Source organism: Xiphophorus hellerii, chromosome 14 (assembly GCF_003331165.1).
Source record: "Xiphophorus hellerii strain 12219 chromosome 14, Xiphophorus_hellerii-4.1, whole genome shotgun sequence".
In the NCBI taxonomy this organism is placed as follows: domain Eukaryota; kingdom Metazoa; phylum Chordata; class Actinopteri; order Cyprinodontiformes; family Poeciliidae; genus Xiphophorus; species Xiphophorus hellerii.
The window spans coordinates 72,058-98,935 of NC_045685.1; the positions used below are offsets into that span (position 1 = coordinate 72,058).

The 26,878-nt window shown below is 43.6% G+C and overlaps 2 protein-coding genes across 2 annotated transcripts in view; one reads left to right on the forward strand and one right to left on the reverse strand.

Moving 5' to 3' along the window:
• ank2b (ankyrin 2b, neuronal) overlaps window positions 1-26,878 on the forward strand; it is a 250,031-nt gene that overhangs the window by 8,629 nt on the left and 214,524 nt on the right. The gene's annotated exons all lie outside the window — the stretch shown is intronic.
• On the reverse strand, window positions 2,728-6,621 carry LOC116732195 (uncharacterized). Its single transcript, XM_032582234.1, has 5 exons — window positions 6,332-6,621; window positions 5,411-5,500; window positions 5,040-5,186; window positions 4,686-4,787; window positions 2,728-3,907 (listed from the first exon to the last, which is right to left on the reverse strand). Exons 1-5 carry the CDS (start codon window positions 6,356-6,358, stop codon window positions 3,602-3,604), a joined length of 672 nt encoding a protein of 223 aa, XP_032438125.1. The 5' UTR covers window positions 6,359-6,621; the 3' UTR covers window positions 2,728-3,601.

Below are 26,878 nucleotides of genomic sequence, written 5' to 3' on the forward strand. Positions count from 1 at the left end.
GTAAACTTAATAACTTCTCAATTTCAGTTGATAACTCCTCAATTTTTCCCTCCCCTCAGGTTGAGTCTGGGTGTTATCCTCAATAGCACTCTCTCCTTCGCCTCCCTTGTCAACAATATCAGTCGGTCAGCCTACTTTCATCTCTGAAATATTCATCGTCTCAGTCCTTCTCTCACTCCTCACTCTACTGCTGTTCTGGTCCACAGTCTGGTCACTTCTCATTTAGATTGCTGTAATTCTCTTTTCTTTGGTCTGTAATTTCTCCATAAATTACAAATGGTTCAAAATTCAGCCGCTTGTATCATCACATGGACCCCTTCAATTCATCAAATCTCACCTGTTCTACAACAACTCCATTGGCTTCCCATCTCATATTGCATCAACTATAAAATGCTCCTAATTTTCAAAGTGGTTCACAACCTCATCCCCTCCCCATATCTTTTGGAGCTCCTTCACATTGCTACACCCACCTGTACCCTCAGATCCTTTTCTTCTGTTCTCTCTGTTCCCCCATCCGTCTTGTCACTATCGCGAGCAGAGCATTCAGCCGCTCTGCTCACAAACTCTGGATCTCACTCTCCACCTGATCTCCGTAACATCAACTCTTTGCCAGTCGGTAGAAGAGGGAAAGGATATTCAGCTTAATCTCCCAATTGATTGTTTATGATCCACAAATACCACTTACTAACCCTAACCCTAACCCACTTCAAGTCCAAACTCAAAACCCATCTGTTTCAAGTAGCTTATAGTCTTTGATTGCAATTGCATTGTCTATTTAAATCTTGTTTTGTACTAATTTTTACTATACATTTCCATTTTGTTTGTTTTTATGTAAAATTATGTAAGATGATCTTGAGTGTCCAGAAAGGGGCCTACAAATAAAATGTATTATTATTCTTTATTATTATATGAAGGTATATTTATATGAAGGTTTACACGAATGTCTGTATGCAAGTGCTACACTTCAGACTTCTTGTTGGTAACTTTATTCAAGCAGTGATGCACAAACAAATGCTGAGGTTTTCTCATTGGGATTTTTAAATCAAAGATGGGAAATGCATATTCTGGCAAGCTGTAAACAGCTACTTCCCCTGCTATGATGCGTTGGCTCAATTTACACATGAAAGTAAGGAGGTTGCAGCTTTCTTTCACAAGGAAAAAGCTCTTATCCTATCATTGAACCACTCAAAGGTGACATTAAATATCCCAACATATGCCCAGGGTTAAGTAAGAATTAGTTCTTGGACAGGTGGACTTCTCATCAGACTAGATCACTGAGGATTTTCTCTAGGGAGGAATATGGAACCAACAATATCAACGGTGTAAGAGCATGAAAGAAAGTATGGTATATTAATTTCAATAAAATGTCTTATACATAGGTAAGATACAAACTAAATACGAACAGAACCAGAGCATATGAATATTCCACATTCCTTTTCTGTTTTGTAATACATTTCTTCATGTCATATGAACTGGTATAGCAGCAAATTTCCTGAATTTTTTAATGAATAGTTTTTAGGGCTCGAGTACTGGTTTAGTCCTGTCACTGTGGTTGATATTGGACATTTGATTGGTAGCCACAAATCAGAAGATCTGACTTACTGCAAAAAAAGGAAATAGAAAGTCAGTTCTAATCTGTTGATCAATTACTGGGTTACTGCTCTGCTCTGTGACCTAATATGACTTGAAGTGATTGGAAGAAATGAACAAGTACTCAGGATGTCTGGCTGCTGCAGCGGGACTCTTCAAACGGCTCCAACTGCAGATAAATAAATTAGACTTGAAATCTGTGTTTGTACATTTCATCTGTATTTGAGCCTTGCACACTTATATTACTGAGGCAGTCTTTAGGGATGCGATTAGGATTATGTTTAGAGTAAAGTATGAATTGACATTAAGAATGACTTTTGCTCTGTGCATGCACACCCAACAGGTCACATCATCAGTCATGTTGGAAACCTGGTTTCAGTTTCTGCATGAAGCTGAAATGTGGGTATATGAGTGACTATCGGCCAATTTTTTAAAATACCCATAGTTGTGTAATTTTTTTTTTTTTTTTACACTTTTCATTCTAGGTTTAGCACTTTAATCTCCTTTGATGTGAATGCTAGTCTGCTTGACCCCACCATGCTATCTTCTTATTCTGGACAGTAAACAACAACCACAGATGGTATGTGAGGATGACAATTTGATATTGTCATGGCAACCAAGATTCTTGCCACCAAATGGAAAGCCTCTACACTGAGAAAAATTTGACCAATGGTTACTTAAAAAAATTGTGGCAACAAAGTGACACATAATATAATTGAATAGATTTTAGGTTATACAATTTTGATTAAAAAGTATTGAATATGTTAACTTAACTTAACTTAAAAAAATTAAGTACATCTTAATAAAAGCAACAGCTGAAATTAACTTATATTTATTAATTAAATGGGTGAAATTGATTTAGATTTACTAAACATCAGCATAAAAATTATTTGGATTAAGTAAATAATATAAATGATATCAACTCATATTGTAGCACATTATTGCTTAATTCAACACATTAACACTGTTGTTCTTATTTATCTGTAGCTAAAATAATTGATAAATTTTAAGTTTTTATTTGTATCATAGGACTTTAAATCTATTCAATAATATTGAATGTCACTTTGTTGCCATAATTTTTCTGTCTAATTTACCCAATATCCTGACCAAACTTGAGTGGCATCAAAAAACAACAAATTACAATGCATAAAACAGCAGCAGCATTTATTTGTGCAACTTTATAAAACGTGTTTATCCAGCACCCAACAAGTGCAAAATTCCAAAATACAACAATAAAACAGAGAAGGGGCAATATATATCAGTATCAAGTCAAAAACATAGTGCCACTCTGCTCAAAGTATAGTTAACATGATTTTTTAGAACCATCACATCAACAACAATCAACTTGGACCAGTTAAGCTTGCTTCAACAATTTATCAATCACATAAGAGTTCACTTTATGTTTAAGAGGCATGCAGAGCACAAAACAAGTATGCACATAAAACTTACCTCGGGAAAACACATGACAAGATGTGAGAGATGTGCGAGACCTTTGAGGCATAAAAACTTCCATTTTCTTTTTTTGTATGTTTATGCTACATCTTGTCACTGTGTTGGGGCCCTTGGCTCCGTGACACTTACTTTCCTTTTCGAAAAATAAGTTGAAAGACAGAACTGAACAAAAACATATTATATAAAGTGCAAATGAAACACAACAAAGTTTTGCAGTCTGCAGATCATCACCCTTCAGTGGTGAAACCTGCATGGACTCTCCAAAAAGGCAATAGTGGATGCTCTATGCTGTATAAAAGGGACAAGGGCTCATGTGACAGACCTGAACAGATCCAAAGCCATATAACAGGCCGCACTACCACACATGAGAACAAGGGGTCAGTCCTTAGAAAGGGTGGTTAACTGTAATGTACTGCAAGAAAAAATACACATGCAGAAATCCACTGAACTGAAAATTACCCTAATTTTAACTAACTTCACAGAGCATTTCACAAAGTTTTGCGTGTTGGTTTTCACAGTGACTTGTCTATTCCCTTTTGTTTAGCAAGGGTCCGTTTTCTTAAGCTAGTAGTTTATTCCTGAGGCTGTTCACTTTTGGGGAGAGCTTTGAACTATCCAGCCCGAGGAGAAGTTTCTGAAACACTTCAAACGTGTATCTGAGCTCCTTTGGATAGGCAAGATTCACAGCATACGCCAACCCAACAAGCAGGGAGCAAGCCCTTGGAAAGTTACCCAGAGCAGTTAGAATTTTCACGCCGTCCACCACGATACCGATGTCTGGATCCTCTGACGTGTTAGCTTTGATGTTGTAGATCTTCAGGCTTTGAACAGCAAGGTCCTGTGACACACTGTCTTCATCAGCATCCTGTAATAGCAAGAACATTGTGCATATCAGACAGTACAGCCAAAGGAGAAGGTTCCATTTCCCAAATTGCTTACAACTGTTTGGACAAGAAAATCTGGAGTTTGTCAGCTGTTGCTTGTAATGCACTCTATTTATGTCAGTGTTTTAGACAAATCTGAGATAACACTAAAAAAAAACGCACATAATTTAAAAATGAAAAAAAACCCCAAATATAAATCAATCATAATAATATATTATATTATTATAATATAATCAATTATACAATGATGAGCTGAACAGTTACAAATATTTCTAAATGAAGTTTCTGAAATTAAATCAATCCATTACACTATTATTTCTTCCTGGCACTGTCTTGATGAATATCTTATTCTGCATTGCCTCAGTCTTTCTGTAAAAATGTCTTTGTATTCACAAAGCAGCGTCTTGGCCATCATTTCTTAGCTCGCTTTTAGGGACAAATTGCAAAGACTTTAAAAAAATCAAGTTATGGTTAGGTAAAGCATTCTTAGGAAAAAAATTACATAAATTACTGACAAGTTTTAAATTATGCCAGTTGGTGAAATCAAATTGAGATAGCATTCTGCACTAGCACTTAAAAATTCCTTAATGGAAAATAAAAATTTAAACACACTTAACAGATGACAATGATATAGCTTGCCAAGAACTACTGGGAGAAATACAGTTATGACTATTTTGTGATTTGACTTTCCAACGAATACCAAGTAGAAGAGATGAGAGAAGTCACCTACTTTATATTTTAACATCTACTTCAACTTACATCGTACTCTTTTAAGAGTTGATCTGTAGATTCCCCAAGGTACAGCATCAAACATCGAATGATAACATCTCTGGTCATGTTGATGTCAGGATTGCTTGGAGTCTGAAACGAAAAAAATAAACAGCAGGTGGTTTATATTACTGTTAATAAGCTCAAGGATCCTTCCTGTGCCGCCTTGGGGACCAGTGTAATAAAACACTACTGAAACAAATTCTCATGCGATTATTTCATATTCCATTTATAAAGAGAATCACAGGCTAACCTCCAGTAAATTTAAGTAATGATATTCCAGAAGTTTAAACACAAAATTTTGAGAATAAAATATTAGCAACCATAATGCTCAATGAAGGATACCTTGAGTAGGACAGCCTGCAATCTCAACCCCATGTTTCCGCCCTTGGAGTGGAAGAGGTTCAGAAGTCGAGGAGTATATTCATCCAGTTTGGACATGAACTTTGATTCAAGATGCACCATTGTGATTCTGTGAAACTCATCCTGGATCTGAAAGACAAATCATGAAACCAGTTTTAAAGCCTCAAATATTACAAACATACATACTGTTCTTACGACATTTTTCAAAAGCAAGAAGATGGATCAAATTTGATCTATAAAATAGAAGACAGTAACGTAACACATTTTGTATCAAATAGCTAAATGCAGAATCACAAATGCAATCCTTCACATTGACTAGGAATATTTCTGATTAGCATGCACTTATAACTCACGTGAGATGTCTCAAATAGAGCGGGCCATCTGGCTTTGCTGTCCTCTATACTGGGTGATTGGCTTAAAAAAAAAACATCCGTTACACATCCCTGCAAGAATCGCGCCATAATCATCTTAATTTTTTCAATGAAAATAAGAAAACAAATATACAAAATTATATTTCCCTCAGAAATTGCAAATCATTTCGCAACAGTAATGTCACTGAAAAGATCATCACAATTAAGTATTTTTTCAAAATCATCCAGCTCTATAATATACCAACTATGGATGAATCCAATCCCACTTCAAAAAATGAACTATCGTTTTAAGATGTTAGACAAAAATATGAAACAGATTTTAAGGTAATATGCACATCAACAAATGCCAAACAATAAATATTAAAATCAAAGATGCCCAAAACGGACTAACGAAACATTTCTCTCACTCTCTCTGTGGCAGCTCAGAGTCAGTATGAAGCTCTACTTACTGATTTCAACCCAACATTCACAGACTCATCTCACTGTAACTGTTTACCTGTCAGTGTGAGCTGCAACCACAGTTTGAAAGCATAACGTTTTTCGGGAACAGGAAAAAACGAGGAAGCCGTTTGTGCCATCTGAATGTAACTAACGTAACGTTAATGGAGAGCCTCAGTGAGAGCTGGTGAACTTGGGTTTAGCAAAACAGCAGCCATTGTGCTCAAAACACAATAACAGACGTTCGATGAAAATAACGCCAAATTAAAAGAAGAAAGAAGAAACAGCGCACTTTGTCTCAAAATGTAACTATGCAAAACGGCTGATTTTTCTTCCGAAATGTGTAACGTTATAAAAACTGATTAGAAATCTGCTTTTAACATGCTACTTGAGTAAAAATGTTACTTGAGTACATTTTAATTGTAAAAACTAAATGCAGTAACTTTAAACGATTAGCCTTCTCACCATTGAAAACAACGTCTGTTCCTCCATTATGGTGCCCAAACATGCTAGCTAGCTTGTTAAGGTGGGGGAGGGGGAGCTTGGGCTGAGGCCAAAAAACTAAATTAAATAAAAGAGTAGCTTGTATTCTACGGCCACTATATAACGGTATTACGTTAGTCACATTAAATTGTGACATTGAGACTACTTTTTCAATCATTGCAATGCATTTAGTCAAATCAAAGACGACGTAGACTGACTTCGAATCCTTCACACTATAACTTAATTGACTTGCTGTACAGTAAAGTTGCTATGTTTGGTAATTTGCAGTAACTTAAGACAATGTTTAACTGCTACAGACACTTGAATTGTTTAACTAAGAACAATTAAAACATGGCAAACGGTAGTCCATGAAATGCCAAGCAGACTCGATGTTCCTGTGATGAAAATGCCTTGGGCGGGAAAAATCAAGGCCTCTCAATAAGTAAAATTTATCAATTTTCTGCACTTTTGACTTTACCAATGAAAATAAATAAATTCTACTTATTGTTTTTCTGCTGATTTTATTTAAATAAAAACAGAGTAAAATGCAATTAAAAAATATTCAAATTTGGTTAATTCAGCTCAGTGAGATTCCAAACTGCACACAGTCTTTTTTATTATGTATAGTTTGCTCTTATTTATTTAGTAAATATTAATTAACCCTGATCACAGTTTTTTCAGTGTAGCTGACAACATCCGAAGCCACATTTCAGGTCTACAAACTGAAATGTTCGGATTTTATTTTGGAAATTTTGGGCAGAAGGTTTACAATTTATGTATTTGATTTTCTTTTAAATAATGAAACTGGATTTGGAAAATGTCTGACTGAGGAAGAGCAAGGGTAATAAAGCAATATTTGAAGAAATCGTTTTAACAATCTGATTGTGCTTCAGTGTCAGTGTTAGCCTGGCATCAGTATTAGGAGATAACTTTAGTCTGTCTTCTGTTCAGACTTCAGTTGCTGCCATAGCAGATGCACAGTAAGAATGAAAGGCAAATCTGCCCATATCTGATTCAGCTTAGGATCTGTGCAGCTATCACCTACTGACAACTTTTGATATTAGAAAATTTGATCATTACTGGGGTTAGGGTTACTTGGTGTGTAATAGTAAACGTATCCCCTGGTTCAGGGGCACCTCAGTTGTAAAGTCACAGTTTAGTGCATTTTTATCTGATTCAGTCAAAAAACGAAAAGCTCCATAAATAGATTTGTTTTATGTTGTCAACAATGAACAAAGAATGTGTTATTATAATTTGGTGATTGAGGAATCAGACAAATTTTAAAACTCCCTGCACCAGTGTTGTAGTCAAGACTACTTAACCTGAGACCAAGACAAGACTAAGACCAGAGTGTATCGAGACCGAGACAAGACCAGGACTTTTAGGGTTCTAGACCAAGTCAAGACCAAGACCGAGGGAAGTCGAGACCGAGTCAAGACCAAGACCAGCGCCCCACGCTACATGACACAATAAAATGTGAAATATCATCAAAATTGCTAATCAAATTGATCTGAAAGATTCACATTCCCATAAAAACACCTAGATATTAAATACTTAAGAGCTGAAATAAATTTAACCAATATTAAAAGCAGAACAAACACGTTGTTCTACTTATCTAAAAAGATAATGCCCTGGTCCCATATCATTCATGTCAGAAATCACCACTGTCTGCACCATTAAACATAGCAATTGAGGCAATGCCCTTGCAGTAAACAACCCTCAACTATGAACACTGATCAGAGAGCAACAAGCAAGAAGTAACCAAGCTTATGGAGCTCACCATGACTGTTCTCACCCTCTCTCCCACTCCATGAAGCCAGGCCACACATGCTGCCATCGTGGCAGACATTACAGCTGCCACTTTGAACGAAAACAATCAATGAACAATGTGCATGCTCTGCGTACTCTTTCGTTCTACTGTTTTATTTATTTGCTAATAAATATCAATGTATATAATTAAATAAAATGATAGTTACTGCAGTGTACGCAGAGCTTTACAAGAACAAAAAATGGCTCTCAGTGAGGCTCCGGTCGTATCTTCTTAGTAAAGAGAAGTTCAGGAGACTCGGATCAGGAGCTGGGGGGGCAGCGGACCCCCCACCCCAGGCCTTGGGGGGGGCCTGGATGGGAGGCAGAATATAACTTCAGGGATCCAATACTTTATCACCTTTGAAGAGAGCTGGAAAAGACGGGCTCACGACTGTTGAGTATGATGTATATAAGATTGCACAAAAAGTTGTAGTAGGTTGCCCCAGTCATTGTTGACTCATGGTTGCTAAAAACTTTACAAGACCTACTGATTTTAGTGACATCATAGTAGGTGTAAAATATTGAATAAAATGTTGTGCTACCTGACTAGCTTTATTTTCACTCTTACATTTAACTTTATGACACGCAAAATTACAAGAGGATCGCCAACATTGTTTCCAAGTGTATTCTGGGTAAAGCTTGTCACCAGCCGTCCGCCAACGTCATCATCAGTCTCTTAGGAACAGATGGCAAACTAGCTAGAGCATTTTTACGGACTAAGTTAACATGAGTGGAGCTCCAAGGAGAGGCAAAGTGATGGCGCGCACGTAGACGCAGAGGCTTTGTGCTCACCGACTCGAAATTTGTCTTTTCCACTTTGCTCGGTTAAAAACACCTACAACCGACAAAATTTACTGGCCATTGGTCAAGCAATCAGGGGAAGTCTGTCACAGGAGCTTTTCCGTGTCCACAACAACATTCCAGTCGATATTGCTCGGACACCGGGCTCTCCCTGGATTACAGTCCCAGTATCTACGACAGGGCGACGGCGCAGAGATCGTAAACAAAAGAGGGGGTGTCGCAGTGGCGTGTTAGCGAGACTCAGGAAACAGCCACACAAACCACCGCTACCAAGCATTTTTCTCTCCAACGTGAGGTCTCTCGCTAACAAACTGGACGAATGGAAGCTGTGGATTGCAACTGACAACCTCATCCGGGAATGCTGCATTCTGTTGATCACGGAGACGTGGTTAAATCCAACCGTACTGGACCCGGAGATCGAGCTAGCAGGCTACACAGCACATCAAAAGGACCGATCAGCGAGCTCCGGTAAGAAAAGAGGAGGTGGACTATGGTTTATGTAAATAACAGCTGGTGTACGAACTCCACAGTAGTTGTTAGCCACTGTTCTCCAGGCGTGGAGTTCTTCACAATTAAATGCAGACCCCGATACCTCCCACGTGAGTTTAACGCCATTCTACTCACTGCGGTTTACATAGCACCGGATGCTAACGCTAGCTCAGCCGTGGGACTCCTGCATGATACTATCAGCAACAACCAGAACAAGTACCCCGAGGCTGTTCACATCGTCTCTGGGGACTTTAATCATGCTGATCTGAAATCAGTCCTCCCCAAATTCCATCAACACATAAAGTGCACAACCAGGGGTGATAAAACTCTGGACAAGCTGTACACAAACATCAGACAGGCATACAGGGCTAAACCCTTAGCACACCTTGGTCAGTCTGATCACGTGTCCCTGCTACTGATCCCTGCTTACACCCCCCTGCGGAAACGTGTCCCCAGTACAACCCGGACTGTCACCATCTGGCCTGAGGATGCCTCTCACCAACTAAAGGACTGCTTCCAGAGAACTGTGAGGTTTTTGCACATCAGGACCTGGAGAACTACACCTCAGCAGTCTTGGACTACATCAGGTTCTGTACGGACAATGTCACCAGGAACAGACTCATGAGGATCTATCCGAATAGGAAACCCTGGATGACTAAGGAGGTCAGGGGCCTCTTGGAAGCCAGGAACGCTGCTTTCAGGTCTGGGGACAAAGCACTCTACAGTTCTGCCAGAGCCAACCTGAGAAGAGGCATCTGCCAAGCTAAGGCATCAAACAGAGGGAGAATAGAGAAGCAGCTCAGGAGCAACAACACCAGGCAGGTGTGGCAGGGTGTTCAGCACATCACAAACTACAGATCCAGCAACCAGCCATGCACGGAGGGAACCACTTCCCTGGCAGAGGAGATGAATATCTTCTTTGCCGCTTTGAGGCGACACCTACCACAGCTCCATCACAGCTGCCTGTCCACAGCAGCTCTGCTCTCACAGTAGAAGAGTGTGAGGTGAGGCAGGTGATGAGGAAGGTGAACCCAAAGAAGGCTGCGGGACCTGACGGTGTGTCAGGACGGGTGCTTAAAGACTGTGCAGACCAACTGGCTGGAATCTTCACAAAGATTTTTAACCAGTCCCTGTCTCAAGCCACTGTCCCTCCCTGCCTAAGGTCCTCTACCATTGTCCCCCTGCCGAAAAGAACCAACATCAACACCCTGAACGACTACCGTCCAGTGGCACTCACACCGATCATCATGAAGATCTTCGAGAGACTGGTGCGGAGTCACATCCTCGCTGGCCTGCCTGCTGAGCCTCTCCAATTTGCCTACAAAGCAAAGAGGTCCACAGAGGACGCTGTATCCACAGCACTTCATGCTGTCCTGACCCACTTAGAGAAGCAGGGGAGCTACGTCAGAGTGCTCTTCGTGGATTTCAGCTCAGCATTTAATACTATACTTCCCCAACGTCTGGTGTCCAAGCTAGCAAACCTTGGGCTCCCATCAGTCACCTGCAGTTGGATCCTGGACTTCCTAACAGGTCGCTTCCAGAGGGTCAGACTGGGCCCCCACACCTCCACTGCTCTGAGCCTGAACACCAGATTGCCACAGGGTTGCGTGCTCAGCCCACTTCTCTACACCCTCTACACTCATGACTGTGTCTCCAACCACCTCAGCAACAAGATCATAAAGTTTGCAGATGACACGACTGTTGTTGGTCTCATCTCAGGCGGGAAGGGGGAGCTGGAGTAGAGGGATGAGGTGAAGCGGCTGTCAGAGTGGTGCAAAGTCAATAACCTGCTCCTTAACACCTCCAAAACAAAGGAGCTGGTGATCGACTTCAGGAAGAACAAAACAGACATCCAGCCTCTCACCATCAGTGGGACCTGTGTAGCGAGGGTCCCAGTGTTCAGGTTTCTGGGCATGGAGTTGGAGGACAAGCTAACCTGGAGCACCAACACCAAGGAGCTGTTGAAGAAGGCACAGCAGAGACTGTACTTTCTGAGGATACTCAAGAAGAACCATCTCCCCTCAGACCTGCTGCAGGCCTTCTATCACTGCTCCATAGAGTGTGCTCACGTACAGTCTGTGTGTCTGGTACGGCAGTAGCACATCCGCGGACAAGAAGGCGCTCCAGAGGGTTGTTAGGGCAGCAGAGAGAACCATAGGCTGCCCCCTCCCCACTATGGAACAGATTTACACTTCCAGGCTCCACAAGAAAGTTTTGGATATTTTAAATGACTCTTCACACCCTGGCCATGGTCTCTTCCAGCTGCTGCCATCAGGCAAGAGATACAGAGCAATAAAAACCAGGACAAATCGCCTAAAAAACAGTTTTTACCCGATGGCAATCATGGCACTAAATTCAAAGGCATAAGAACTTCTGCTCTTGACACCACTTTGTTAGAAATGTAAATTCTGTTGCGACACCTCCAGGCGCTGCAACCATCTTCTGATGTCTATTTATTTCTCATTTTGTACTATTTATTTCTTTATCTTTGTATATTATGTATATACACATAACCTGCATCTTAACTCGAGTCGAGCAAATCTCAATCTCGTTGTAATCTGTTGATGACAATGACAAATAAATCTTATCTATCTTATCTTATCTAAAAAAAATGATGGAAAAAAGAGAGCAAGGAAAAGCCAAAAACTGGACCCATATTTTGTCTTGGAGATGAACCGGAGTTTTTTGTTGGCAGCGATTCAGACCCGCCAAAATTCCAGCCCAGCGAAGGAGCAGGACTAGTTACAGGTAGCAACTCTGACATTATTCACAATGTGTGAGTTAACTGTAGACTGATTGTAAACTGTATCAGCCCATCCGCCTAGCTTACATCCCCTTTTCTCTCTGTTGGTGATACAGTGGTGATGTCAGGGACTGAAGGCTGAGTTAAGTCGCGCTTTTGACAGTTCGGTTAGAGCCAAGACAGCGGTATGGCGTTTATAGTTAAGGTTTACGTTGGAGCCGCCTGGAAGAGCATCTTCCAGTCTGTGTGAACGTAACTCGGCGCGCGCGATCTGCGCCGAGTAACACACATCCAGAGGTGCACGAGGTGCTCCGACACGCTGTGCGTGCGGCGCATGCCACTGTATGTCGGCTTCAACGCGCGCTGCTGCGTGCTCGGTTCAACGAGTCAACAATAAACCCAGCTTCAGCAGCTGCTAGCTGCTCCAGGCTCTGAGTTAAAATTGATAAAGTGTCAAAATGATCCGATCACTCTCCGTGGTTCTGAACTGCTTTGAATAAATACTGCGGGTTCTCTGTGTTCCACCAGGTCCGTTAACCAGTGTCAAGACCCGACCAGAACCCCTGAGTGTAAATTACCTCGAGAAATAATGAGATTTGGTTATATATAAAAACAGGCTTTAATGCAATGTGTAACCTTCCTCGCTTGGTTGTTAGTCACCTTCTTCACTAGTATGACACAGAATGAAACTCTCTTTACAATGTGACTTCTGACTGCATGTAAGTGGCGCCACAGCTGAAAAATAAAAGACTCAGTTAGTGTCGTGACTGAGTGGTCAGCTACCAACACCAACTGGCGCAGCTCCCACTCATAGGGTCATATTTTTCCAGCCCAACCACGAGAAAACTTTACAAATTATATTCGTAGATGTTAAATGTTCTTACAGTATTTCGTTAATTGTTGAACTAGAAAAATATGACCCTAAGTAAAAAAAAAAAAAAAAAAAAATAGTGAAGAGCTGCTTCACTTGCACCTTCCTCCACCAGCATTCCTCAGAATTCTGGTGGGGGAAGCCGTGAGAGCGCCTGAAGGACCCGTTGCATGCAATTACTCATCACACCACTAGGTGGCTCTAAATATATGCATAAATTAAAAATCTCATTATAAATACATACTATTATTATTTTGGTTAAAATTCACATACACACACACTTTTCTCTCTGTTACACATACATGTCACACAAATGGAACAGATACAGAGTTACATTCACCGTTCAGCGCTGGGCCACACTTAGCTCATCTTATGGATGGAACTAAGTGTGTCATGTAGTGGTGTGGTAGGAGGCGGTGAAGTAGGCACAGCAAATCCAGGTAGATGTGAAAATGTTGGTGTTTAATGATAAATAATCCAAATAACACAGCCAGGAAGATTCAACAAGTTCAAATCCCAGGCAGCACTGCTGAGCGGAGAACCAGGGCTCAACACAGATAGCAACTGAGAACACGAATGAACTGAAGAACACATGCAACAGACAGACGCCAAAATGAGACGAGGACCCCACAAAGACACAGACACACAGGTGACACTAAATACACAGGAGGTAATCAGGGAACGAGACACACCTGGGAACTAATCAAAGGGAGACAGGGCCCTGCTGGGTCAAGGGTAGGTTTACTATAGCCTTGTTGACAAAGCTCCCAGGAGGACTTGTGGAGTAACAAACAGAATTTAACTTGCTGTTACAATTTTTAAAGAAAGAAGTACTTTTTCAGGATACATTTTCCTTTGGTAGTTTGTTTGTACCCTCTTTTAGAGTGGGTTAGCTGTTGCAAATTCATGGCCTTAACTGAACAAGTATTCTGTCAGTCCGTTAAATACTTTTAGATAAAGGGAGCATCAATGTATTTGGCTTGATTTAAGCCACTGGCTGATAACACATGTAGTTCTTGCACATGTTTATAGCTATAAATAGCTATAAATAAATATAGTTATTTATAGTTATAAATACAACACAGAGACACAGGAACCTCGAAATAAACACACAGAAAAACACAGAACATAACAAAGTGAGGCAAAGATTGTAGCGTGAGTTTAGCTTTTTATTCTTCCCTGCAATCTGTTCCCTCCAAAGCTTGTCTAATCAGTTTCAGTCTGTTTATGCATGCCTGGCGTCAGTCATACAAAACCATGTTTGTGTAATCTGTAGCATGTGCATGTCAGTAGATTAAAAAGGAGGTTAAAAGACAGAGGAAAAGATAGAATCTATAACATACTTGAAAATAAACACCAGTGACTTGGTCTCAGACACTAATGACAACAAACACACATTACACCAATATACTTGAAAATAAACACAAAATAAGGTAAAAACATTGTTAGTTTGAATGAATGAAAATGTTTAGATATATTTAAATAGCACATTTTTATAATGAAATTGCCAACTAGCTAAAGTTAATGTTGGCCACAAAGTTTAAAGAAAGTAAAACTCACTTCGTATCCATGGATGTATAACGAGGCGTACATCTTAAAACCTTTCTCCAGCTTACTTGTTGGAGCTACGGATCGATATACATCATTAATTGTTACCTTGGGGAAGCCCTGCAAGCACCTAGTTGAAAACGCCATTTTCAATAGACCGGAAACGACCGAGCAGCTTATCCCCGAACACAGAAGTTGACGTGCAAAGAGGCCATTAAGTGTTTCTGTTACCACCGTCTTCTTCTTCTTTTTGTTTTATGGCGGTTGGCAAACAACTTATAGGTGCATTACCGCCACCTTCCAGACTGGAGTATGAACCAGATGTAAAACCACTATTAAAGCTGCAAGCAGCCTCGGGCGGCCCTCGCAGCAAGCGCCGCTCCGGCCTATTGGCCACCGCGGGGGTTCTGGCCACCGCAGAAGCTCTCGCGCGTTTTCCAGAGCCGCAGCCCGCTCCCCACCGCAGAAGCTCTGGCGCAGTTTCCAGCATCGCCGCCCGCTAGCCGCCGCAGAAGCTGTCGCGCATTTTCCCCGCCCGTCCACCGGGCGACAGGCGTGAATGCGTTCGGCGGCGCTCCCCGATGACTGTCGAAAAATCTGGTGCAGATCGGTCGATGCGTCGAGGAGATACGGCCGATGTATTAACTTAGGGGGCGCAGTGGAGTCAAATTACATCTCAAACCCGTTGGGCTCTTTAGAGGTGAACAAAGTCATACATATCCAGTTTGGCGCCAATCGGATGATCCATGTGTGAATTAGAGCCAAACGTATGTATATGGCGAGGGACTGATATTCGCCGTTTGGCCACGCCCACACGGTTCAGCCAGCACCGAGCAATGACAGAGCTCATCATCCGAATCATCTTGATTAGGTCAAGAGAGCCATAAACGGAGCTTTCCAAGGAAAAAAACGGCACTTCCGGTTCCGAGGGGGCGGGGCTTAGATGACGTCATAATGTGATGACGTAGGATCGACGGGCAAGCCTCCAGGATCACTCAGGCCAAGTTTGATGCAGCTCGGTCAAAATATGTGGAATGTAGAGGCAAACGTATACGAACGGCGTTGCCGCCATTGAAAACTCTTGGCACTTTAAAGCAAGCGAGACCAACTTCCTATCTGTCATCCAACACAGAATCACCTTGATTAGGTCAAGAGAGCCATAGATGAAAGTTTCCAAGGAAAAAAATAGCACTTCCTGTTCTGAGGGGGCGGGGCTTAGATGACGTCATAATCTGATGACATAGAATTTTCAGACATCACACCAGCATCACTCAAGGCAAGTTTGGTGCAGCTCGGTCGAAACATGTGGAATCTAGAAGCAAAAGTATGGCATCGGCGTTACAGGTCACTTCGCCACGCCGCCACGCCCAGCTGCTATCTCAAAGCCGGTCAGGGTTGGAAACCTCAACACACCAAAATGTCTTCTGTCTCTGGACACAGTTTCATGTTGATTAGGTCAAAGGGCTAAGAGAGCGACCGTTCACAGTAAAACATGACACTTCCTGTTCTCAGGGGGGTGGCCTACGTGATGTCATCATTTGACCATATGGTATTGTAGGCCACCTGATGACGATCAATCACTGAAAGTTTGGAGTCTCTGTGAGTTTTTGTGTTAGAAATACCAATTTTTCATTTTTTCCTGTGTATTACAAAATCGAAGAATTTCATCTGCAGGGCAATGCTGCCCTCTGGTGTCGAATTACTGAAATAATGAAACTATTTCAGTGGCCAGCAGAGGGCAGCATTGCCCTACAAACGACGAACATGTACTGTTTATTATGTAATTACACAGAAGATCTCTCTAATTCATTCTGAGGGGGCGGGGCTTAGATGACGTCATAATATGATGACATAGCATTGTCAGGCATCACAACAGCATCACTGAGGCCAAGTTTGGTGCAGCTCGGTCGAAACATGTGGAATCTAGTAGCAAACGTATGGCATCGGCGTTACAGGTCACTTCGCCACGCCGCCACACCCAGCTGCTTCATCGCAGCCGGTCAGGGCTTGAATCCACAACACACCAACATGTCTTCTGTCTCTGGACACAGTTTCATGTTGATTAGGTGAAAGGGCTAAGATAGCGACCGTTCACAGTAAAACATGACACTTCCTGTTCTCAGGGGGCGTGGCCTAAGCGATGTCATAATTTCACCACAGGGTATTTTAGGACACCTATTGTTGATCAATAACTGAAAATTTGGTGTCTCTGTGAGTTTCTGTGCAGGATATATAAGAGTTTCGTGTTTCATGGCGAGTAGGTGAACTTTGACCCCTGGTAACCCCCCTTCAGCAAGCTCATACAGTCACCAATTTGATAACTTTAAATCAGACATGCCTTATGATCAGACTGACCGAGTTTGAAGCCGATCAATCGAAATCCCTAGGAGGAGTTCGATCAAATACGAATGCTGTGAACGTCAAAATCGAGGTCAAATGAAATTCAATCTAAAATGGCCGACTTCCTGTTGGGTTTAGAGCATGGCTCTAAGAGACTTTTTTGTACGTCCCGACAAGATACACATGTGTACCAAGTTTCGTAATTCTAGGTTTAAGCATGGCTTGGGGCTGTTCATTTAAAATACTCTAGGGGTCGCTATAGAGAAATTAGACCACGCCCACCAAATTTTGTTATGAATTCCTGTCGGTGGGTGGATAAGGATCCATCCTAGTGAGTTTGGAGCAGCTGGGCCCGAAATTGTGGAATTCAGAGCCAAACGTATGGCAACGGCGTTACAGGTCACTTCGCCACGCCGCCACGCCCACCTGCTATGTCAAAGCCGGTCAGGGTTGGAATCCTCAACACACCAACATGTCTTCTGTCTCTGGACACAGTTTCATGTTGATTAGGTGAAAGGGCTAAGATAGCGACCGTTCACAGTAAAACATGACACTTCCTGTTCTCAGGGGGCGTGGCCTAAGTGATGTCATCATTTGACCACAGGGTATTTTAGGACACCCGATGACGATCAATCAATGAAAGTTTGGTCCCTCTATGTGTTTTTATATAGGAAATATAAGAGTTTCGTGTTTCATGGCGAGTAGGTGAACTTTGACCCCTGCTAACCCCCCTTCAACATACTCCAAAACTCACCAATTTGATAACTTTAAATCAAACATGCCTTATGATCAGACTGACCAAGTTTGAAGTCGATCAATCGAAATCCCTAGGAGGAGTTCGATCAAATACGAAGGCTGTAAACGTCAAAATCGAGGTAAAAAATGGACGTTCAAGACAAAATGGCCGACTTCCTGTGATAGTTGGCTAATAACATTAAATGTAAGTTCTGAGTCTTTTGGGGAGCTCTACAAGCGTACCAAATTTCATGTCTCTACGATGAAATACGTTCATACCATTGTGTCAACAGAAAATTGCTAGTTGCCGCCGTTCAGCAATTTTTTTTGCGATTTTTGCGACAACCTTAAAATTCAAAATTTTTAAATTTTCTAGTTGCGACCGCCAAGTTTGGTGAGTTTTTGAATATGATAAAGCCCCCAAAAAGGCACACGAAGAGGTGGGAAGAATCGTAATAATAATTAAAGCTGCGAGCAGCCTCGGGCGGCCCTCGCAGCAAGCGCCGCTCCGGCCTATTGGCCACCGCGGGGGTTCCAGCCACCGCAGAAGCTCTCGCACGATTTCCAGAGCCGCAGCCAACTCCCCACCGCAGAAGCTCTGCCGCAGTTTCCAGCACCGCCGCCCGCTAGCCGCCGCAGAAGCTGTCGCGCATTTTCCACGCCCGTCCACCGGGCGACACGCGTGAATGCGTTCGGCGGCGCTCCCCGACGACTGTCAAAAAATCTGGTGCAGATCGGTCGATGCCTCGAGGAGACACAGCCGATGTATTAACTTAGGGGGCGCAGTGGAGCCAAATTACATCTCAAACTCGTTGGGCTCTTTAGAGGTGAACAAAGATCATACATATCCAGTTTGGCGCCAATCGGATGATCCGTGTGTGATTTAGAGCCAAACGTATGCATATGGCGAGGGACTGATGTTCGCCATTTGGCCACGCCCACACGGTTCAGCCAGCAGCGAGCATTGACAGAGTTTATCATCCGAATCATCTTGATTAGGTCAAGAGAGCCATAAACAGAGCTTTCCAAGGAAAAAAATGGCACTTCCTGTTCCGAGGGGGCGGGGCTTAGATGACGTCATAATGTGATGACGTAGGATTGACAGGCAAGCCTCCAGGATCACTCAGGCCAAGTTTGATGCAGCTTTGTCAAAATATGTGGAATGTAGAGGCAAACGTATACGAACGGCGTTGCCGCCATTGAAAACTCTTGGCACTTTAAAGCAAGCGAGATCAACTTCCTATCTGTCATCCAACACAGAATCAACTTGATTAGGTCAAGAGAGCCATAAACAGAGCTTTCCAAGGAAAAAAACGGCACTTCCGGTCCCGAGGGGGCGGGGCTTAGATGACGTCATAATGTGATGACGTAGGATTGACGGGCAAGCCTCCAGGATCACTCAGGCCAAGTTTGATGCAGCTCGGTCAAAATATGTGGAATGTAGAGGCAAACGTATACGAACGGCGTTGCCGCCATTGAAAACTCTTGGCACTTTAAAGCAAGCGAGACCAACTTCCTATCTGTCATCCAACACAGAATCACCTTGATTAGGTCAAGAGAGCCATAAACAGAGCTTTCCAAGGAAAAAAACGGCACTTCCGGTTCCGAGGGGGCGGGGCTTAGATGACGTCATAATGTGATGACGTAGGATTGACGGGCAAGCCTCCAGGATCACTCAGGCCAAGTTTGATGCAGCTCGGTCAAAATATGTGGAATGTAGAGGCAAACGTATACGAACGGCGTTGCCGCCATTGAAAACTCTTGGCACTTTAAAGCAAGCGAGACCAACTTCCTATCTGTCATCCAACACAGAATCACCTTGATTAGGTCAAAAGAGCCATAGATGAAAGTTTCCAAGGAAAAAAATAGCACTTCCTGTTCTGAGGGGGCGGGGCTTAGATGACGTCATAATCTGATGACATAGAATTTTCAGGTATCACACCAGCATCACTCAAGCCAAGTTTGGTGCAGCTCGGTCGAAACATGTGGAATCTAGAAGCAAACGTATGGCATCGGCGTTACAGGTCACTTCGCCACGCCGCCACGCCCAGCTGCTATCTCAAAGCCGGTCAGGGTTGGAATCCTCAACACACCAACATGTCTTCTGTGTCTGGACACAGTTTCATGTTGATGAGGTCAAAGGGCTAAGAGAGCGACCGCTCACAGTAAAACATGACACTTCCTGTTCTCAGGGGGCGTGGCTTAAGTGATGTCATCATTTCACCACAGGGTATTTTAGGACATCCGATGCCGATCAATCACTGAAAGTTTGGTCCCTCTATGTGTTTTTTTATAGGAAATATAAGAGTTTCGTGTTTCATGGCGAGTAGGTGAACTTTGACCCCTGCTAACCCCCCTTCAACATACTCCAAAACTCACCAATTTGATAACTTTAAATCAAACATGCCTTATGATCAGACTGACCGAGTTTGAAGTCGATCAATCGAAATCCCTAGGAGGAGTTCGATCAAATACGAAGGCTGTAAACGTCAAAATCGAGGAAAAAAATGGACGTTCAAGACAAAATGGCCGACTTCCTGTGATAGTTGGCTAATAACATTAAATGTAAGTTCTGAGTCTTTTGGTGAGCTCTACAAGTGTACCAAATTTCATGTCTCTACGATGAAATACGTTCATACCATTGTGTCAACAGAAAATTGCTAGTTGCCGCCGTTCAGCAATTTTTTTTGCGATTTTTGCGACAACCTTAAAATTCAAAATTTTTAAATTTTCTAGTCGCGACCGCCAAGTTTGGTGAGTTTTTGAATATGATAAAGCCCCCAAAAAGGCGCCTCTTTGGGGGGGCAGAATCGTAATAATAATAATAATAAGAAACAGTACAGAAACAATAGGCCTTCGCAGCGCTTTGCTGCTCGGGCCTAATTAAAGCTGCAAGCAGCCTCGGGCGGCCCTCGCAGCAAGCGCCGCTCCGGCCTATTGGCCACCGCGGGGGTTCCGGCCACCGCAGAAGCTCTCGCACGATTTCCAGAGCCGCAGCCAACTCCCCACCGCAGAAGCTCCGCCGCAGTTTCCAGCACCGCCGCCCGCTAGCCACCGCAGAAGCTGTCGCGCATTTTCCACACCCGTCCACCAGGCGACACGCGTGAATGCGTTCGGCAGCGCTCCCCGACGACTGTCGAAAAATCTGGTGCAGATCGGTCGATGCGTCGAGGAGATACGGCCCATGTATTAACTTAGGGGGCGCAGTGGAGTCAAATTACATTTCAACCTAGTTGGGCTCTTTAGAGGTGAACAAAGGTCATGCATATCCAGTTTGGCGCCAATCGGATGATCCATGCGTGAATAAGAGCCAAACGTATGCATATGGCGAGGGACTGATATTCGCCATTTGGCCACGCCCACACGGTTCAGCCAGCAGCGAGCATTGACAGAGTTTATCATCCGAATCATCTTGATTAGGTCAAGAGAGCCATAAACAGAGCTTTGAAAGGAAAAAAACGGCACTTCCTGTTCTGAGGGGGCGGGGCTTAGATGACGTCATAATATGATGACGTACGATCGTCCGGCATCCCACCAGGAACACTCATGCCAAATTTGGTGCAGCTCGGTCAAAATATGTGGAATGTAGAGGCAAACGTATACGAACGGCGTTGCCGCCATTGAAAACTCTTGGCGCTTTAAAGCAAGCGAGACCAACTTCCTATCTGTCATCCAACACAGAATCACCTTGATTAGGTCAAGAGAGCCATAAACAGAGCTTTCCAAGGAAAAAAACGGCACTTCCGGTTCCGAGGGGGCGGGGCTTAGATGACGTCATAATGTGATGACGTAGGATTGACGGGCAAGCCTCCAGGATCACTCAAGCCAAGTTTGGTGCAGCTCGGTCGAAACATGTGGAATCTAGAAGCAAACGTATGGCATCGGCGTTACAGGTCACTTCGCCACGCCGCCACGCCCAGCTGCTATCTCAAAGTCGGTCGGGGTTGGAATCCTCAACACACCAACATGTCTTCTGTGTCTGGACACAGTTTCATGTTGATTAGGTCAAAGGGCTAAGATAGCGACCGTTCACAGTAAAACATGACACTTCCTGTTCTCAGGGGGCGTGGCCTAAGTGATGTCATCATTTGACCATTGGATATTATTGGACACTCGATTATGATCAATCACTGAACGTTTGGTGTCTCTGTGAATTTTTGTGTTAGAATTACAAATTATTTAATTTTTTCCTCCATTACAACATTGAACTTTCATTCCGTAGGGCAATGCTGCCCTCTGGTGTCGAATTACTGAAATAATGAAACTATTTCAGTGGGCAGCAGAGGGCAGCATTGCCCTACAAACAACGAACATGGACTGTTTATTATGTAATTACACAGAAGATCTCTCTAATTCATTCTAAGGGGGCGGGGCTTAGATGACGTCATAATATGATGACATAGCATTGTCAGGTATCACACCAGGATGAGTCAGGCCAAGTTTGGTGCAGCTCGGTCGAAACATGTGGAATCTAGAAGCAAACGTATGGCATCGGCGTTACAGTTCACTTCGCCACGCCGCCACACCCAGCTGCTTCATCGCAGCCGGTCAGGGCTTGAATCCACAACACACCAACATGTCTTCTGTCTCTGGACACAGTTTCATGTTGATTAGGTCAAAGGGCTAAGATAGCGACCGTTCACAGTAAAACATGACACTTCCTGTTCTCAGGGGGCGTGGCCTACTTAAAAAAATAATTTCACCACAGGGTATTTTAGGACACCCGATGACAATCAATCAATGAAAGTTTGGTCCCTCTCTGTGTTTTTGTATAGGAAATATAAGAGTTTCGTGTTTCATGGCGAGTAGGTGAACTTTGACCCCTGCTAACCCCCCTTCAACAAGCTCATGCAGTCACCAATTTGATAACTTTAAATCAAACATGCCTTATGATCAGACTGACCGAGTTTGAAGCCGATCAATCGAAATCCCTAGGAGGAGTTCGATCAAATGCAAAGGCTGTAAACGTCAAAGTCGAGGTCCAAAATGGACGTTCAATACAAAATGGCCGACTTCCTGTTGGGTTTCGACCATAGCTCTAATAGACTTTTTTGTACGTCCTGACAAGATACACATATGTACCAAGTTTCGTAATTCTAGGTTAAAGCATGGCTTGGGGCTGTTCATTTAAAATACTCTAGGGGTCGCTATAGATAAATTAGGCCACGCCCACCAAATATTGTTATGAATTCCTGTCGGTGGGTGGATAAGGATCCATCCTAGTGAGTTTGGAGCAGCTGGGCCCGAAATTGTGGAATTCAGAGCCAAACGTATGGCAACGGCGTTACAGGTCACTTCGCCACGCCGCCACGCCCACCTGCTATGTCAAAGCCGGTCGGGGTTGGAATGCTCAACACACCAACATGTCTTCTGTCTCTGGACACAGTTTCATGTTGATGAGGTCAAAGGGCTAAGATAGCGACCGTTCACAGTAAAACATGACACTTCCTGTTCTCAGGGGGCGTGGCCTAAGTGATGTCATCATTTCACCACAGGGTATTTTAGGACACCCGATGACGATCAATCAGTGAAAGTTTGGTCCCTCTATGTGTTTTTATATAGGAAATATAAGAGTTTCGTGTTTCATGGCGAGTAGGTGAACTTTGACCCCTGCTAACCCCCCTTCAACATGCTCCAAAACTCACCAATTTGATAACTTTAAATCAAACATGCCTTATGATCAGACTGACCGAGTTTGAAGCCGATCAATCGAAATCCCTAGGAGGAGTTCGATCAAATACGAAGGCTGTAAACGTCAAAATCGAGGAAAAAAATGGACGTTCAAGACAAAATGGCTGACTTCCTGTGATAGTTGGCTAATAACATTAAATGTAAGTTCTGAGTCTTTTGGTGAGCTCTACAAGTGTACCAAATTTCATGTCTCTACGATGAAGTACGTTCATACCATTGTGTCAACAGAAAATTGCTAGTTGCTGCCGTTGAGCAATTTTTTTTGCGATTTTTGTGACAACCTTAAAATTCAAAATTTTGAATTTTTCTAGTCGCGACCGCCAAGTTTGGTGAGTTTTTGAATATGATAAAGCCCCCAAAAAGGCAATTCATTTGGGTGGAAGAATAATAAGAATAATTAAAGCTGCGAGCAGCCTCGGGCGGCCCTCGCAGCAAGCGCCGCTCCGGCCTATTGGCCACCGCGGGGGTTCCAGCCACCGCAGAAGCTCTCGCACGATTTCCAGAGCCGCAGCTAACTCCCCACCGCAGAAGCTCTGCCGCAGTTTCCAGCACCGCCGCCCGCTAGCCGCCGCAGAAGCTGTCGCGCATTTTCCACGCCCGTCCACCGGGCGACACGCGTGAATGCGTTCGGCGGCGCTCCCCGACGACTGTCAAAAAATCTGGTGCAGATCGGTCGATGCCTCGAGGAGACACAGCCGATGTATTAACTTAGGGGGCGCAGTGGAGCCAAATTACATCTCAAACTCGTTGGGCTCTTTAGAGGTGAACAAAGATCATACATATCCAGTTTGGCGCCAATCGGATGATCCGTGTGTGATTTAGAGCCAAACGTATGCATATGGCGAGGGACTGATGTTCGCCATTTGGCCACGCCCACACGGTTCAGCCAGCAGCGAGCATTGACAGAGTTTATCATCCGAATCATCTTGATTAGGTCAAGAGAGCCATAAACAGAGCTTTCCAAGGAAAAAAATGGCACTTCCTGTTCCGAGGGGGCGGGGCTTAGATGACGTCATAATGTGATGACGTAGGATTGACAGGCAAGCCTCCAGGATCACTCAGGCCAAGTTTGATGCAGCTTTGTCAAAATATGTGGAATGTAGAGGCAAACGTATACGAACGGCGTTGCCGCCATTGAAAACTCTTGGCACTTTAAAGCAAGCGAGATCAACTTCCTATCTGTCATCCAACACAGAATCAACTTGATTAGGTCAAGAGAGCCATAAACAGAGCTTTCCAAGGAAAAAAACGGCACTTCCGGTCCCGAGGGGGCGGGGCTTAGATGACGTCATAATGTGATGACGTAGGATTGACGGGCAAGCCTCCAGGATCACTCAGGCCAAGTTTGATGCAGCTCGGTCAAAATATGTGGAATGTAGAGGCAAACGTATACGAACGGCGTTGCCGCCATTGAAAACTCTTGGCACTTTAAAGCAAGCGAGACCAACTTCCTATCTGTCATCCAACACAGAATCACCTTGATTAGGTCAAGAGAGCCATAGATGAAAGTTTCCAAGGAAAAAAATAGCACTTCCTGTTCTGAGGGGGCGGGGCTTAGATGACGTCATAATCTGATGACATAGAATTTTCAGGTATCACACCAGCATCACTCAAGCCAAGTTTGGTGCAGCTCGGTCGAAACATGTGGAATCTAGAAGCAAACGTATGGCATCGGCGTTACAGGTCACTTCGCCACGCCGCCACGCCCAGCTGCTATCTCAAAGCCGGTCAGGGTTGGAATCCTCAACACACCAACATGTCTTCTGTGTCTGGACACAGTTTCATGTTGATGAGGTCAAAGGGCTAAGAGAGCGACCGCTCACAGTAAAACATGACACTTCCTGTTCTCAGGGGGCGTGGCTTAAGTGATGTCATCATTTCACCACAGGGTATTTTAGGACATCCGATGCCGATCAATCACTGAAAGTTTGGTCCCTCTATGTGTTTTTTTATAGGAAATATAAGAGTTTCGTGTTTCATGGCGAGTAGGTGAACTTTGACCCCTGCTAACCCCCCTTCAACATACTCCAAAACTCACCAATTTGATAACTTTAAATCAAACATGCCTTATGATCAGACTGACCGAGTTTGAAGTCGATCAATCGAAATCCCTAGGAGGAGTTCGATCAAATACGAAGGCTGTAAACGTCAAAATCGAGGAAAAAAATGGACGTTCAAGACAAAATGGCCGACTTCCTGTGATAGTTGGCTAATAACATTAAATGTAAGTTCTGAGTCTTTTGGTGAGCTCTACAAGTGTACCAAATTTCATGTCTCTACGATGAAATACGTTCATACCATTGTGTCAACAGAAAATTGCTAGTTGCCGCCGTTCAGCAATTTTTTTTGCGATTTTTGCGACAACCTTAAAATTCAAAATTTTTAAATTTTCTAGTCGCGACCGCCAAGTTTGGTGAGTTTTTGAATATGATAAAGCCCCCAAAAAGGCGCCTCTTTGGGGGGGCAGAATCGTAATAATAATAATAATAAGAAACAGTACAGAAACAATAGGCCTTCGCAGCGCTTTGCTGCTCGGGCCTAATAATAAACAGTACAGATACAATAGGCCTTCGCAGCGCTTTGCTGCTCGGGCCTAATTAAAGCTGCAAGCAGCCTCGGGCGGCCCTCGCAGCAAGCGCCGCTCCGGCCTATTGGCCACCGCGGGGGTTCCGGCCACCGCAGAAGCTCTCGCGCGTTTTCCAGAGCCGCAGCCCGCTCCCCACCGCAGAAGCTCTGCCGCAGTTTCCAGCACTGCCGCCCGCTAGCCGCTGCAGAAGCTGTCGCGCATTTTCCCCAAATTACATCTCAAACCCGTTGGGCTCTTTAGAGCAGAACAAAGGTCATACATATCCAGTTTGGCGCCAATCGGATGATCTATGCGTGAATAAGAGCCAAACGTATGCATATGGCGAGGGACTGATGTTCGCCGTTTGGCCACGCCCACACGGTTCAGCCAGAAGCGAGCATTGACAGAGCTCATCATCCGAATTACCTTGATTAGGTCAAAAGAGCCATAAACAGAGCTTTCCAAGGAAAAAAATAGCACTTCCGGTTCCGAGGGGGCGGGGCTTAGATGACGTCACAATGTGATGACGTAGGATCGACGGGCAAGCCTCCAGGATCACTCAGGCCAAGTTTGATGCAGCTCGGTCAAAATATGTGGAATGTAGAGGCAAACGTATACGAACGGCGTTGCCGCCATTGAAAACTCTTGGCACTTTAAAGCAAGCGAGACCAACTTCCTATCTGTCATCCAACACAGAATCACCTTGATTAGGTCAAGAGAGCCATAAACAGAGCTTTCCAAGGAAAAAAACGGCACTTCCGGTTCCGAGGGGGCGGGGCTTAGATGACGTCATATTGTGATGACGTAGGATTGACGGGCAAGCCTCCAGGATCACTCAGGCCAAGTTTGATGCAGCTCGGTCAAAATATGTGGAATGTAGAGGCAAACGTATACGAACGGCGTTGCCGCCATTGAAAACTCTTGGCACTTTAAAGC

Coding starts and splice junctions, on each gene's coding strand:
- LOC116732195 (XM_032582234.1), bottom strand. CDS start 6,358: ATGGAGGAACAGACGTTGTTTTCAATG. Junction 5,501..6,331: donor AACAGACGTTGTTTTCAATG/GTGAGAAGGCTA, acceptor CGATTCTTGCAG/GGATGTGTAACGGATGTTTT. Junction 3,908..4,685: donor AACTCTTAAAAGAGTACGAT/GTAAGTTGAAGT, acceptor TTGCTATTACAG/GATGCTGATGAAGACAGTGT.